The sequence below is a fragment of the Lepidochelys olivacea genome (assembly GCF_965140295.1).
Source record: "Lepidochelys olivacea isolate rLepOli2 genome assembly, chromosome: 19".
In the NCBI taxonomy this organism is placed as follows: domain Eukaryota; kingdom Metazoa; phylum Chordata; order Testudines; family Cheloniidae; genus Lepidochelys; species Lepidochelys olivacea.
The window spans coordinates 8,236,182-8,250,130 of NC_140429.1; the positions used below are offsets into that span (position 1 = coordinate 8,236,182).

General features: G+C 41.2%; 1 protein-coding gene across 1 annotated transcript in view; it reads right to left on the reverse strand.

Moving 5' to 3' along the window:
- MYOM3 (myomesin 3) overlaps positions 1–13,949 on the reverse strand; it is a gene marked incomplete at its 5' end in the record, with an annotated part of 59,650 nt that overhangs the window by 10,361 nt on the left and 35,340 nt on the right. The window contains 9 exons of the mRNA XM_084652153.1: positions 1,258–1,345; positions 2,239–2,349; positions 2,642–2,709; positions 4,135–4,194; positions 5,338–5,482; positions 8,588–8,724; positions 9,223–9,267; positions 10,002–10,111; positions 10,731–10,887. Coding sequence (XP_084508279.1) covers positions 1,258–1,345; positions 2,239–2,349; positions 2,642–2,709; positions 4,135–4,194; positions 5,338–5,482; positions 8,588–8,724; positions 9,223–9,267; positions 10,002–10,111; positions 10,731–10,887 — 921 coding nt within the window. The remainder of the gene's footprint in view (positions 1–1,257; positions 1,346–2,238; positions 2,350–2,641; positions 2,710–4,134; positions 4,195–5,337; positions 5,483–8,587; positions 8,725–9,222; positions 9,268–10,001; positions 10,112–10,730; positions 10,888–13,949) is intronic.

Below are 13,949 nucleotides of genomic sequence, written 5' to 3' on the forward strand. Positions count from 1 at the left end.
ACTCACTTATCAATAGCTGGGATGTGAAATCCTCACTTCTGTATTGTCTTGTCATTATAGTTCCCACTTTGCTATTGTTTGTCTGTATAATCTCTGTCTGGTTCTGTGATGGTTCCTGTCTGCTGTATAATTAATTTTGCTGGGTGTAAACTAATTAAGGTGGTGGGATATAATTGGTTACATAATCATGTTACAATATGTTAGGATTGGTTAGTTAAATTTCAGGAAAATGATTGGTTAAGGTATAGCTAAGCAGAACTCAAGTTTTACTATATAATCTGTAGTCAATGAGGAAGTGGGTGGGTGTGGGTGGGTGTGTGGGAGATGGGAACAGGGAATGTTTTGCTAAAGGGGGAAATGGGAACAGGGAATGGGAGTAAGGAAGTTGGAATCATGTTTGGCTAAGGGTAGGAATGGGAACAGGGACACAGGTGTAAGGCTCTGTGGTGTCAGAGCTGGGAAGGAGGATACTAAGGAAGGAAACTGGAATCATGCTTGCTGGAAGTTCACCCCAATAAACATCGAATTGTTTGCACCTTTGGACTTTGGGTATTGTTGCTCTCTGTTCATGCGAGAAGGACCAGGGAAGTAAGTGGGTGAAGGAATAAGCCCGCTAACATCTACTCTCTAACTTCTAGAAGAATTCACAGCACTGCTAATTAAAGCAGGGGGTTGAAAGTAAAAGTGTCCTTTTTGCATTTGACATCACTGGTACTAAAGATTCTGCAATCAGAAACTCAGTTTTGTTGAGGCTGCACAATGGAAAACAGTACCCATTTTGCTTTTCCCTCACTTTTGAGGATCTGCAGAACTAGCAGGAGTTTAAACTTGCATATGACAGAGACACATGCAAGGAATAGCCAGGGGATTTGATCCATTGACTTCAGTGGGCTTTGGATCAGGACCATAGTAAGTAAAAAGGGGCTATTTGTACCTGGTACATTTTCTGATCCTAATCCCACATTTAAATACTTCTTATGCTTGAAATTTACAACATACATATATAAAGGAATACATAGCCTCCTGTACCAGAGAAGAGAAAAGAGTAGAAAACTCTCGAAGTCCACTAGAGAGCTCATAATGTAGACCTGATTACATTTGGAAGCATTTATATATTAAAATAATGAGTACTATAGAAAACACTTAAAACAGGTGGAAAGTTTAATTTTAAAGCTGTGTTGAAAGCCTGATCACTCACACACACACACATATATAAAAAAGTGTAACATATTGCCTATTAGTATGAAATCATCCTACCTTCCTTACTGAGATCAAGTTCAGTAATGTCTTCTCCTCGGTCATCAGAAACAACCGCTTTGTATATTCCTTTATCCTCTCTGGTAAGCTGGCAAAATATTTCAAAATGGAAATTTCCCAGATCACTAAAGTATGGGACAGTTTTGGGCGGGTGAGATCAGAGCTCTGTTTGTAATGTACTGGTGAATTTCCCCCGGTCATCTGGGTGAATTTGGTGAGTTAACAACAGTATTGACTAGAATGAAAGCAGCCCCTTGCAAGCTTCCCCCATGCAGCCGTATTGATACACATCAGTCTTCACCTGCAGGATTGATGTATATTGATGGTCCTGGATCTCATCTAAGCAGAGATTGCCACTCACGCTTATGTATATACTGGTTTTTTATACGGAAATGGTTTATTTGAAATTAAGTTGAAAAACTGAGACCAAGCAGGATAACTCTGCACAGACAAAACTCTAGTTCATTAACTCTACCACAGAGCCCCCTTCATTCACCTGTTGATGCTCTGTGGGTCAAGGATTCATTGATTTTTAAGGGCAAAAGGGACCATTACATCAGTTAGAGTGAGCTCCTGCAGATCACAGGCCATATAATTTCATCCCGTTACTCCTGTATTGAGCCCAATAACTTGTGTTTGACCAAAGCCTCTCACAGAAAGGCATCCAGTCTTGATCTGAAGACTTATAGAGAAGGAGAATCCACCCCTTCTCTTGGGATTTTGTTCCAATGGTTAATCACTCTCACTGTTAAAAATATGAGCCTTATTTCTAATTTGAATTTCTCTGGCTTTATCTTCCAGCCTTTGCTGTTTTTTTTTTTCATGCTTTATTCTGTATTTGAAGAGTGCCTAGCACACTGTGGGTACTGCCAGAAACAAACAGTAAATGATAATAATAATAATATCTTAGTAATATCTACCCACATTTATTGCATGTTGAAGTGGTATCACGAATGCCCCCAATTGCATTATGTTTTTCACCTTTTTAATCCGAAGAGTTCCAGTCCCAGTCTGCGGATCATACAGACCGTCCAAATGTGCTTTTTTATCCAAGAACCATTTAAAGTTGGTGTCTTTTTTCATGTTTGTTGCCTGTTCGAAGTAAAGGTTTAGCAGTCAGAATACTGATCTTTCTGAATGCAAGGATGTCTTTCTAATTATGAGACTTCAGCTGTCCCAGGGGATTCCCTCAGTATTAGGTGAAGCTTTCCCCCTTGTTTTCCAAAGCTGTTAGGATTTACTTCCAGGATCTTGCCTTTTATCAGTAGGCAAATATCAATTAGTTAGAGCTGGTGTTATTTATGCAGTCTCCTTAAAATGCACATCTATATTAACAATAGATGGATGCTACTGTACACAGTAACAATTGTATAGTAATACTTACCTTGCACATCAGCAGAACTTCACAATCCTCAGTAACCTTCCACTGCAAATTCTCTATAAAATGAGGACCTACAAGTAAAAAAACAAAACAAAAAACCAGTCTTCCTAGTCCTTCCTGCAGGTCTGCTTTTAATATTAGACCATGCAATGGCTCCATCTAGTGGTAAATCACAGCACTGTCCTCCTTGTATTTAACTCTTCCGTGTTCCAATTTTATGGAATTTGTATTTTATATGCAGTAGGCACCATAATGTTAGATGTATAATTTTAAAAAGTTCCCGAGGACAGTAGTTCTTGTGGTGACTAACAGGACTTTTCTTAAAATGCTGGTAGATTATGCTCTCCAATTACTCCTTTCATTTAGGTTGAGTGTCAGGTCAATATTGAAAGATTATGGATATTCTGCAGGTGGAGGGCAATGGAATAGATAATGTGTAAATATTCCAATCTGCTCTCCTGCTATGAACCCAATTAAAAGGCAAATTCATCTGTCCATTTTTAATCTGGTTCTGGTGCCCACAATTCAAAAGGATGTTGACTAATTGGAGAGGGTTCAGAGAAGAGCCATGATAATGACTAAAGGATTAGAAAACCTGCCTTACAGTGATGGCCTGAAGGAGCTCAATCTATTTATCTTAACAAAGAGAAGGCTTGGGGTGACTTGATTACAGTCTATAAGTACCTACATGGGAAACAAATATTTAATAATGGGCTCTTCAATCTACCAGAGAAAGGTATAACTCGGTCCAATATCTGGAAGTTGAAGCTAGACAAATTCAGACTGGAAATAAGGTGTAAATTTTTAATGGTGAGAACAATTAACTATTGGAACAATTTATCAAGGGTTGTGGTGGATTCCCTACCACTCACACTTTTAAAATCAAGATTGGATGTGTTTCTAAAAGTTCTGCTCTAGTAATCATTTTGGGGGAGTTCTATATAGCTTGTGTTATGCAGCAGGCCAGACTAGATGATCACAAAGGTCTCTCTGGACTTGGAATCTATGAATCAGCTACTCTTTTCCATGAAAACAGCTTTTTTATACTCATTATTCATACATCAGCCACAAGGTAGGGGAGGGAGACAGGGGAATGTACTGTTCCCATTGACAGTGAAGATTTCCACATTCTCTGCTTTCCACCAGGAGATAAAGATGGACCTGAGTCCCATCTGAACTGGACCTTTTCTGAATCTCAGGCATGTTCAGAGTCAGGGTGTTGGTTCAGGGGCCCTCTTCCAGAGACAGCTGGTCACATGCCTCGAACTATTAAAACAAATCAAACTTTGATTTTATTTGATTTTTAATGGCCAGAAAACAGTAACCTAAAATAAAATGCTCTATCTTAGTCCAGCAAGCAGTTTAAATAAGAGTATACTGAAGAGAGCAATTTACTTTTCACTTATTGTTTGGGCTCTCAGTAGAATATCCTTGTTTCAGCTTTCACCAACTTTTCACCAGTCCTGGCAAAGTCAGTGACCTTGAGGCTATCTTACCTTGCTTTCTCCTCCAGTCTCTCCGCTTAGCATCAGCCTCCGCCTCAACTTTATCAAAACCTGAAAGAACAAACAGTGACAGATCAGGGTCAACAAAAGGGCATTGAAACAACCATTACAACCCCTTTCCATGTAACTTGGTATAGATTCCTAACCGGGAAGGATGTTACTCTAAAACACATACAGTGTATGATATTTCTAAGAGCCATCTCTCCAGCCTCAGTTAAACTCTGTTCTTCAGTATAGAATCCATGGCAAGGTTAGCTCTATTAGCCTTTCATGCTGCTAGCAGCTCAGAATGTAATATTTATTTTCAAGAAGATACAGTGAATTTGCTTTTAAGAGCTGATCTTTAGGCAGTGGAAGCTCCCATCGGTTTAAATAGGAGTTTTGTGGGGTATGTAAAGAATACACGATGGAGTCCTGGAACTTGCAACTTTTCAAGGGAGAAATATTAGAAATACAGATTCAGACATCAAGAGACTCAATCCAATAAGATTAAAAACAATCGCCAAACTGTTTAAAAATGAGAACTGTCAAATAAAGGCTACAGTATTATTTAGGGAAGAATTTAGACTGGAAAACTGCAACTTTCTGTTCATAAAGAGCCAAAAATGTTTCTGTACACTTGCACATATGGGCCTATCTGTTCACCTTACAGAGCTCCGTTCTCTTTTCCATATGGACTTTCTCTATTCACTGCAGTTTCTTTATTGCACTTATTCAAATGTAGTTGTTAACGTCCTTGAATTTTCAGGCCAATGTTATGATAAGTTAAAATGACTAAAAATCACAGTACACACCATCAATCCCTGTGTGTCAATAGATAGTTTGTTGTGAGGGAATTATGTGTATACAGCAAATAAAGAAGAAAATATATGAACACAGATCCATGGCTGTGATGTTCTAGCAGGGCCAAAGATTATTATCCAGGACTCCAGATATAAAACTAAAGTCTTGGATCTGTGCTAAGGAGCCATTCAGATAGCTTCTACTGGAAGACCGATTCCTGGCTTTTGAATAAATGCATTAAAATAAATACTTGATACCTTCAATCACTACCCACAATATAACTGTGGGAAACCATTTGTGGCCATTAGCTGGCACTTGCTCTAAGGTTCTGATCCAAAATGTACTGAAGTCAGTAGAAAAACTCCCACTGAGTTCAGTGGGCTTTGGATTAAGCCCTGAATCTCTACTTACTGTCATCAATGAGAGCCAGAGTGAACTGGTTTTTAGCTTTTCCATCTTGCAGCTGGGCTGTGTACGTCCCCTTATCGTCATCACAGAAGTCCTGGATTATTAGTTCTATGAGGCCGTTTGCTTTGTCAAAGTTTATCTTATGTGTCTACGTAAAACAAAGTATTGGTGGTAAATTGGTCAGTTTTTCATAGGGAAATCATTCCAGCATCAAATCCTAGCCTCATGCCGTCTTCAACATAGAGTCTGGCTGGAGCTACAGAGCCTGGCTTCGCTCTACACCTGTAGAACCACCCTGGTATATTTGCCCTGGATACCCGTGGTATGACTGCACTGCCTATAAAAGGTGTATTCTTAACGCAGGTTAGCTAACTTGGGTAAAAATAGCAGTGAAGACATGGCAGCTTGGTTCTTAACTCGGGTTAGCAGCTCAAGGGAAACCCTGCAAGGGAGCCTGGGATAAAACTTGAGTTGCTAACCCAAGTTAGAAGTCGAGTCTCCATGTCTTCATTAAGAAAAGGAGTACTTGTGGCACCTTAGAGACTAACCAATTTATTTGAGCATAAGCTTTCCTGAGCTACAGCTCACTTCATCGGATGCATAAAGTGGAAAATGCAGTGAGGATGTTTTATACACACAGACCATGAAAAAATGGATGTTTATCACTTCAAAAGGTTTTCTCTCCCCCCACCCCACTCTCCTCTGGTAATAGCTTATTTAAAGTGATCACTCTCCTTACAATTTGTATGATAATCAAGGTGGGCCATTTCCAGCACAAATCCAGGGTTTAACAAGTATGTCTGAGGAACAGTGTGTGTGGGGGGGGGGGGAAGCAAGGGGAAATAGGTTACCTTGTATAATGACTTAGCCACTCCCAGTCTCTATTCAAGCCTAAGTTAATTGTATCCAATTTGCAAATAATTTCCAATTCAGCAGTCTCTCACTGGAGTCTGGTTTTGAAGTTTTTCTTTTGTAATATTGCAACTTTCATGTCTGTAATCGCGTGATCAGGGAGATTGAAGTGTTCTCCGACTGGTTTATGAATGTTATAATTCTTGACATCTGATTTGTGTCCATTTATTCTTTTATGTAGAAAGTGTCCAGTTTGTCCAATGTACATGGCAGAGGGATATGATGGCATATATCACATTGGTAGATGTGCAGGTGAACGAGCCTCTGATAGTGTGGCTGATGTGATTAGGCTCTGTGATAGTGTCCCCTGGATAGATATGTGGGCATAGTTGGCAACGGGCTTTGTTGCAAGGATAGGTTCCTGGGTTAGTGGTTCTGTTGTGTGGTATGTAGTTGCTGGTGAGTATTTGCTTCAGGTTGGGGGGCTGTCTGTAGGCAAGGACTGGCCTGTCTCCCAAGATTTGTGAGAATGATGGGTTGTCCTTCAGGATAGGTTGTAGATCCTTGATAATGCGCTGGAGAGGTTTTAGTTGGGGGCTGAAGGTGACGGCTAGTGGCGTTCTGTTATTTTCTTTGTCTATTTTCATGTCTTCATTGCTATTTTAACCCAAGTTAAAAATGTACCTTTTTTTTTCTTTTTTGCAGTGTAGACACACCCAGGGCTACAATGGGGCCAACAAACCCTCTCCCTCCTCATGCCCATCCCTTACTCTGGTGTAATCATGGTCCAGGACTTGACTCCCAAATGAATTTTGTTTTCTATTAAAAGTCCATATGCATTTGTGTACTGGGTTTTCACATCAGCACAGGGGAACCTGCTTGTGGCAGGGTGTTTCTGTGGAGAACACAGCCTAAGAGGTTTCCACTGTAACACATAGTACAATAGATTCTCCCTTGCTGCGTATTAAACCTCCCAACTCGCCAGGATTCTGTGCGATCACATGGATTTTTATGTAATGAAAAAGAGCTCCTGAAAGCAGCAGCCATGTGTTGCAAGTAGTCACACCTCTGGGTGGTAGTGAGGGTAACACCTCCACCCCATGGCACTGTGCACTCACTAATATACCAGGAACATTTATATATACACACGCTTAAATCCATCAGACGTTTAAAAATGTTAGCTGTCATCATTAGTCGTGGCCAACCTGTTTGCCGCAAGCAAATATTACCAATACAAAGAGCTTGACATGCACTGTTTAATCATGCATTACCACATAAACCACACAGTTGAGGAAAGATAGTGATTGCATAGGGAAAGCCTCAAAGAATGTTGCTAGACACTTTCTGTCTCTGGAGAACACATGGCAACAAAGGCTAGGAGAGGCTTCAGGTTTTGCCTATCACAAAACACCCATGACTTTGTTATTTTGACATTGTTAGACTGCATTTGAACCACAGGTGAATAGTTCCATTATCCTTTTCTTAATTCTGAACCGTCGAGTCCCACAGAGTAAATACTTTTTAAAACATATATAGCATTAGGTTTTGGGATGGGAGGGCCAAAAAGGGGTTAATATGTTCTTTTAAATGTACAACAATGCAAGAGTACTTTGCGACACATGATGCAATGTTATTTTCAATGTCTGCAATTTGGAAATGGGTTGCATGCATCTGCTCTCAAAAGCCAGAAGATTTATACACAGCCAACTCAAAGATGGGTGTGAAAATCAGCCAGGCTTGCTGGGTAGTACAGAAGGGCAGCATTAAGCCTCCCCCTCATCTAACTGGCAAAGACAGTATTTCTTAGCACATGCTCACACCAGGACTAAATTAGTCATGGGAGACTGGATTCTTTGGTGCACCAAGCTCGCTTATCATGTAAAGTGAACTTAAAATGGTTGGAGATTGCCCCTGGAGAACCCCCTTGTTCGGGGAGAAAGTCTGCTAGTGCAAAGACGGCAGAGGTAGCTCTGCTGCCTGACTGTGTCATATTCTTCATTGCAGCTCCCAACCCCCTTCTCAGCATAAGGGGATGTAGGGTGTGTGTCAGGAATGGGGATGGGAAGGGGTTAGGGTGGAGTGAGGTTCTCTCATGTTCAGTTCTCTGCTGGCACAAGATGCCCAAGGGACGTTACATCATAGACTTTAACTAATGTTGAGACTTGACAGCTGAGAATCCGGGAACAGTGACTGGCTCTCTCTCAGACCACTGGGGCACGGTGGGGAATGAAGCCCGGAGTCTTTGAAAAGACGAAGCATAAAAATATGTGATGGGAAACAATGGGCTTCTGATTCAATGATCTCCTCTGAGCTCTGGTTTCATAGAGACAGTCTAGCCCATTGTGAAGACGGGTCAGAGGAAGTCACGCACACGTTGGGAGTTTAGAAGGAACACACGTACCGGAGTGCTTGAAAGCTCCTTCCCATTGAAGATTAAATGCAGCTCTGCCTCTGGCGACAGCTTTTCCACCTCCAGCCACAGACGCACTTCTCCTTTCTCAAGGACTTCGATGTTCCACCCGGAGATCAGCTCAATCACTGGAAGGAGAGGGAATGTGGCTGGTCATGGTTGAGGATTTAGGATAAAATCCTGATCCAATGGTATCAGTTGGAGTTTAGATACTGATCTCAATTTCACCCTTACTGTGCATTATATTTGAATCTAAATCCTTCCCATGCGATCAGATGACACTTTGGGCACAAACAAGGCTCCTCCATCCCTGTCTATTATGCTCTTTGTTGGAATGACTACCATATTGTCTTTCCATAACTTAAGCCAACGACCTAGCCTAATAAAAAAGCTATCATTCAACCCCCAGCCTGGAGGGCCAGTGGATGGCTCTTTGTCTAGTCCCTCCCCATTGACCTGTCCAGCTTGGGTGGCCCTACCAAGAGATCAAACTCCTGCTGGCTTAACTCCCAGGCACACAACTCCCAGGCATGCAATTCCCACTGGCACACAAAAGTCTTCCCACAGTCCCCAGGAAAGTCTGTGTATGATGTTCCCAAATGCCTGGTGCCACTAGTTCAACTTACATGGGTTTCTGATTTCATGACTAATTTTCCGCAAATTGTCCAGTTCTGAAAATGCAAAGAACAGCACAGGACTTAGATCAGTAAAGCCAAACTGAAACCACAACTCATTATCAATTCATCTTGTTAACAGACCCTTCATCATCCAGTCAAGTAGTCCTTAACAGGTACAAAACAAGTCATAGTTGAAGGGATTATGAAGCTGGGAAAATAATATCCAATGCTGGCATCAGTTAGAGAAACAGCTTTAAAGAAAAGCCTAAATTACTGTGATGTTGTGGTAATATGCAAAACTCTGAGGCCTAGTCTACGCTAGAAAATTAGGTCAGTTTATCTATGTTGGCCAGATGTGTGAAAAATCCACACCCCTGATCAGTGTTGTTAAACCAATCTAAATCCCCATGTAGACAGCACTATGTTGACAGAGGAATTCTTCTATCAACCTAGCTACTGCCTGTCAAGGAGGTGGATTAGCTACGCTGATGGGAGGCATTCTCCTGTTGGCGTAGGTAGCGCTGTGCCACTGTAGCATTTTAAGTGTAGACAAGCCCTGAGGCTGTGAGAACATTTCTTTTCTCATGCCATATGTCATGACCTTCAAGTTCTCATACCATAGGAGTAATCAGTCACATCTGGCCATTTAAAGGATAGGAAGTCTCCTTTCTATTCCCATTATGTGGCACCACTTCTTCTCCTAAAGGTCTGGGAAGAGCTTTTGCCCAGCCATTCAGAATTAACAAATTACAGCCCATGGGAAGATATTTGTAATGAGGGATTTTTACCTTCCTGGGTTAAAGTATGGCTGGCGGAGATCTCATCATCTACATCAGTTACCTCCACTGAATATGTCCCCAGATCCTTTTCTGATGCATTTTTCAGTATGAGTTTAGATCTTGAAGAAGAAAAAGAAACACAGTAGCGGTCTGTCTAAAATGGGGCTATTTGAGAGGACAACGCAACATAGTTTGTAAATCTAGAGGAGCAAACATGTAGTAATTTGAATGCCACTGTGGGAGTAGCACAGCCAAAATGTCTTAAAGCGTTAGCAGAAGAACAACTCTGATTCTTCCTTTCTGTGATGCTCAAGGCCTAACTGAGCTCCACACATCATGGGCTCTGGATTTGGAAGTCAGGACAGTAGTCCAGATATGCTTGGGAAATAAAAGCAATGGGTCAAATTCATCCCTGATGTATCATCAGCAGTGTTCTCTGGTTAGTGTTAGTGTTCCTAATAAGATTGGAAGTTTGGGTTCATTGTCAGATGTGTTGTAAAAGTACAAATGTTTATCTGAGGTTTGAAGGGCGAGAGGAAGGATCTTACATTTTCCATACTGGTTCTTCAACCATCTCTAATGGAGAGGTTGAACATTTGGGTTGGGAGGTTGAAAGCTTTGCTTTCCATCATTTCTCTGGAAAATATTTTGTCCTGATGTTTTCCCCAGCTTAGTGTGTAAACAGTCCTCTGCCCCACTTTCCGACACTCATTTTCCCAATGTACATTGCCCACTTACTTGTTGCCTTTATCTTCAGTTCCGACTCGGTTAGGATCTGGAGGTCCCTCATAATCCTTTGACCAGATAAATTCAGAAGTGTCACACATATCAGGAGTTTCAAAGGCCATGTAAATAAAGCCCTCTTTGTCCACTCCCAGTTCAATCTCATTTGTGCCTGCATAAGAGAAACAAAATTTTGGAAACATTAGGAAAAACTTTCTAACTATAAAGATAGTTAAGCACTGGAATAGGCTTCCAAAGGAGGTTGTAAAATAAGAACATAACGGCCATACTGAGTCAGACCAACAGTCCATCTGGCCCAGTATCCTGTCTTCTGATGGTGGCCAGTGCCAGATGCTTCGGAGGGAATGAACAGAACAGGGCAATTTTGAATGATCCATCCCCTGTCATCCAGTTCCAGCTTCTGGCAGTTGGAGGGTTAGGGATACCCAGAGCATAGGGTCCCTGACCATCTTGGCTAATAGCCATTGATGGATCTCTCCTCCAGGAACTTATCTAGTTCTTTTTTGAACCTAGGTAAACTTCTGGCTTTCACAACATCCCATGGCAATGAATTCCACACATTGTGTGAAGAAGTACTTTCTTTTTTTGTTTTAAACCTGCTGCCTATTAATTTCTTTGGGTGACTCCCTACTTCTTGTGTTATGTGAGGGGGTAAGTAACACTTTCCTATTCACTTTCTCCACACCATTCATGATTTTATAGACGTCTATCATATCCTCCCCTTACTTGTCTCTTTTCATAGATGAACAGTCCCAGTATTTTTAATCTCTTCCTATGGAAGCTATATTCCACACCCCTAATAATTGTTGTTGACCTTCTCTGCACCTTTTCCAATTCTAATATATCTTTTTTGAGATTATGGTGACCAGAATCACATGCAGTATTCAAGGTGTGGGCATACCATGGAGTTATGTAGTGGCATTATGATATTTTCTGGTTTATTATCTATCCCTTTCCTTATTGGTTCCTAATATTGTTAGCCTTTTTGACTGCCCCTGCACATTGAGTGGATGTTTTCAGAGAACTATCCACGATGATGCCAAGATCTCTTTCTTGCGTGGTAACAGCTAATTTAGACCCCATCATTTTGTATGTATAGTTGGGATTATTTTTTCCCAATGTTCATTATTTCATACTTATCAACATACATTGAATTTCATCTGCCATTTTCTCACCCAGTTTTGTGAGATCCCTTTGTAACAATTTGCTGTCAGATTTGGACTTAACTATCATGAGTAATTTTGTATCATCTGCAAATTTTGCCACCTCACTATTCACCCCTTTTTCCAGATTATTGAACAGCACAGGTCCCTGCACTGATCCTTGAGGGACCCCGCTATTTACCTATCTCCATTGTTACCATTTATTCCTACCCTTTGTTTCCTATCTTTGAACCACTTGCTAATCCATGAGAGGACCTTACCTCTTATCCCAGGACTGCCTACTTTGCTTAAGAGCCTTTGGTGAGGGACTTTGTCAAAGGCTTTTTGAAAGTCCAAGTACACTATATCCACTGGATCACCCTTGTCCGCATACTTGCTGATACCCTCAAAGAGTTCTAATTGATTGGTGAGGCATGATTTCCCTTTATAAATGCTGTATTGACTCTTCCCCAGCATATCATGTTTATCTGTGTGTCTGATAATTCTGTTCTTTACTATAGTTTAAACGAATTTGCCTGGTACTGAAGTTAGGCTTACCAGCGTATAATTGCCAGGATTGCCTCCGGAGCCTTTTTCAAAAATCAGCATTACATTAGCTACCCTCCTGTCATCTGATAGAGAGGCTGATTTAAGTGATAGGTTACATACCACTGTTAATAGTTCTGCAATTTCATATTTTAGTTCTTGGGTGAATACTATCTGGTCCTGGTGATTTATTACTGTTTAATTTATCAATTTGTTCAAAAACCTCCTCTCTTGACAACTCAATTGGGGACAAAAAGAAAAGGAGTACTTGTGGCACCTTAGAGACTAACCAATTTATTTGAGCATAAGCTTTCGTGAGCTACAGCTCACTTTATCGGATGCATACTGTGGAAACTGCAGAAGACATTATATACACAAAAAGAAAAGGAGTACTTGTGGCACCTTAGAGACTAACCAATTTATTAGAGCATAAGCTTTCGGAAGTGAGCTGTAGCTCACGAAAGCTTATGCTCTAATAAATTGGTTAGTCTCTAAGGTGCCACAAGTACTCCTTTTCTTTTTGCGAATACAGACTAACACGGCTGTTACTCTGAAACCTGTCATTATATACACAGAGACCATGAAACAATACCTCCTCCCATCCCACTCTCCTGCTGGTAATAGCTTATCTAAAGTGATCACTCTCCTTACAATGTGTATGATAATCAAGTTGGGCCATTTCCAGCACAAATCCAGGTTTTCTCACCCCCCCTCCCCTTTTTCCAAAAACCACACATACAAACTCACTCTCCTGTGGTAATAGCTTATCCAAAGTGACCACTCTCCTTACAATGTGTATGAAAATCAAGGTGGGCCATTTCCAGCACAAATCCAGGTTTTCTCACCCCCCACCCCCATACACGCACAAACTCACTCTCCTGCTGGTAATAGTTCATCCAAAGTGACCACTCTCCCTACAATGTGTATGATAATCAAGGTGGGCCATTTCCAGCACAAATCCAGGTTTTCTCACCCCCCCCCCCCAAACACACAAACTCACTCTCCTGCTGGAAATGGCCCACCTTGATTATCATACACATTGTAAGGAGAGTGGTCAGTTTGGATGAGCTATTACCAGCAGGAGAGTGAGTTTTTTGTGTGTTTGGGGGGGGGGGGTGAGAAAACCTGGATTTGTGCTGGAAATGGCCCACCTTGATTATCATACACATTGTAAGGAGAGTGATCACTTTAGATAAGCTATTACCAGCAGGAGAGTGGGGTGGGAGGAGGTATTGTTTCATGGTCTCTGTGTATATAATGTCTTCTGCAGTTTCCACAGTATGCATCCAATGAAGTGAGCTGTAGCTACGAAAGCTTATGCTCATATAAATTGGTTGGTCTCTAAGGTGCCACAAGTACTCCTTTTCTCTTTACAATGTGTATGATAATAAAGGTGGGCCATTTCGCATTTGTCCTGTGAAAAGAATGGCTCAGCTGTGGGAGTCTCCCCCACATCTTCTGCAGTGAAGGCCAATGCAAAGAATTTATTTAGCTTCTCTGCAACAGCCTTGTCTTCCTTGAGTGC